The sequence below is a fragment of the Akebia trifoliata genome, chromosome 1, assembly GCF_017979445.1.
Source record: "Akebia trifoliata isolate Shusen 1 chromosome 1, ASM1797944v1, whole genome shotgun sequence".
Taxonomy (NCBI): Eukaryota; Viridiplantae; Streptophyta; class Magnoliopsida; order Ranunculales; family Lardizabalaceae; genus Akebia; species Akebia trifoliata.
Window position 1 is genome coordinate 2,261,340 of NC_141375.1, and position 2,485 is coordinate 2,263,824.

At 33.8% G+C, this 2,485-nt stretch overlaps 1 protein-coding gene across 1 annotated transcript; it reads left to right on the plus strand.

Annotated features, from left to right (window-relative positions):
* The first annotated feature begins 1,020 nt into the window (after positions 1-1,020).
* On the plus strand, positions 1,021-1,452 carry COPT5 (copper transporter 5). The gene has a single exon (XM_086423277.1). It carries the CDS (start codon positions 1,021-1,023, stop codon positions 1,450-1,452), a length of 432 nt encoding a protein of 143 aa, XP_086279403.1.
* The last annotated feature ends 1,033 nt before the right edge of the window (positions 1,453-2,485 follow it).

Below are 2,485 nucleotides of genomic sequence, written 5' to 3' on the forward strand. Positions count from 1 at the left end.
GTTTAGTCCCACATCGGATAGTCATTGTCTTGTCTCTCTCCTTAAAAGCTCTTGAGCCTCTTCACTCATTGCCAATTCAGTTTGAGTTAGACTCCCAAATTTATTATACCTAAACAAGTTTTTCTTGAAAGATTTGATCTAAAGATGTTGTGAATCTCGATGCGATTATGAAAATATTTAAAAATGATCAATTCTAAATTATTGAAAGAAAATATACATATGTTTTTTCAATAAGAGATAGACTATGATGATGATGCTTTTCAGATGGTCTACACCTTAAGATATTTTTGACAAAGGTCAGGGCAATTAACAATTTAGCTAAGGCACCTTGTCACAATTAAAGATTTTTTTTTTTGTTTTTTGTACTATATGGATTAGAAGTTTTTGAATGAACTGATTTAAAAAAAACTATGATCTCTATAGTGAGAAGATTATCTTCATAAAAAATTAATTCATTTTGAAACTTCTAATCCCATCTTAAGTGATTTAAAAAAAAAACATGAATGATCCATGATTCTCCAATCTATTTTGTTAGAGTTAAAATTTTTAAAATAGACTGATTTTTTTATGATACGAAGATGATCCCCTCGTCATAGTGATCCTTTTAAAAAAAATCAGCTCACTCCGAAAAATCAATGTTATATGATGTTAGCGTCCTTACTAAGAAATAGGGTATCTTTATGATACAGGGGGCAACTTTTGACCTTCTAACCCCTGAGTCTGACAAAGGGTATTTGAGAGAGAGGTTTCTTTTCGTCCTAATGGTAGGGACAAAAATGTACTTTTCGTTCAAGTTCTTAGCATGTTGATGGCAGTTTGGTATTTATAGCAACTTTTGAGGGCCTTTTCAAAGAATCTCCAAATATCATTCCTTGACCAAGTTATCTTACACGCTTTATCTTCTTCTCCGCCAAATACAGCATCCTTTCCTCCTCCTCTTCATCCCTCTTTCAAGGTTTTGGTGTCTCTGCAATTCTCTCCAATTTCCATTTTTACCCTCTCTATCTCCTTTCTGCAAAGATGATGCACATGACCTTCTACTGGGGCAAAAACGTTACAGTCCTGTTCGACTCGTGGAAGTCCGATTCATGGCTGAGTTACGGCCTAACCCTACTCGTTTGCTTTCTCTTCTCCGTATTCTACCAGTACATGGAAGATCGACGGATCAGATTCAAGATCATCGCAACATCAAAGCTAGCTCCTCCATCGATCGATACTCCTCTGTTGTTCTCGAGGATCAACGTAGGTCGGTTGAGTAACCCGGTGAGATTCGGATCGGCTATTATGTTTGGAGTCAACTCGGCGATTGGATACCTTCTGATGTTGGCGGTCATGTCGTTTAATGGAGGTGTGTTTGTTGCAATTGTTTTGGGGCTCGCGTTTGGGTTTTTGTTGTTTAGGAGCAGCGATGAAGATCTCGTTGTTCTGGAGAATCCATGTGCGTGTGCTTGAGAAATTGAGAAGATCTCGATCTTGATCTCTCTAGATCTGTATTGATGGATGGATGGATATTTTGATTTCGATCTGTTTCTATGTTTCGATCGATCTGAACCTTGTGATTACTTGTTTGATTTCTGTTTCCCTAGTAATTATAAATTTATATATTTGAAGTCGTTTTTCTCTGTAAATTTAAAGTTCTTATATATTTGAGAAGAAATCGCCTACTTCATGTATGATATTTCTCTATGGAAAATACTCTGGATCCACTACTCCCGGATGTTTGGTGGTTATCCAACTCTGTGTCTCTTTCTGTGACACATGGCCATCTTGGTTAGATGGCCATGATTTCTTGGCACTTTGGCTCTCATCTGTCACTCATAAACCAGTCTGATTGATAATTGCTGGAACTTAAAAATAAAATAAAAATTATTAACAAATTTCATAAGTTTTTTTTTGTTTTTTTAATAGAATTATTTTCCCACTAGACTCAATTTTCTTCCCCAAAATAAATCTCATTAATGGTTTTTCCCATGAAATTTATAATCCCTAGAAAGCGAAGATAAAGGATAGGTTTTTTATGTATAAAATATAATAAATCAATTGTTTAAGGAACAAAGATTGATCACATTTCATCAAGAAATTCAAAAAAATAAAAAACGAGGAATCAATTATAAAGTTTTTTTTTTAAATGTATCACCTTCCACTCTCCAATGAAATATTTATGATCTAAAAGAGTAAATGTACTTATAAATGCAATTGAGGAATCAATAAATGTAATTACTAAGAAATAAAATATACGTAATTTTTTTAAAAATTAACTCTAAATATCTGAAATCGAAATGAAAATTGACTTGATCATCAGAAAGGATTAAGAAGACAATTGAAACAACCTTATCATTCGTATATTGTATCTTGAAGTGTTAGAGGTGTTTTTTATCCACAACAGACATTTAACAATGCTGAGCCCATAATTCCGAACAATTGATGATGGCCAATCAGAAGTTGATCAATACCAAACAAGATGAATCAAAATCTTTGCAAGATG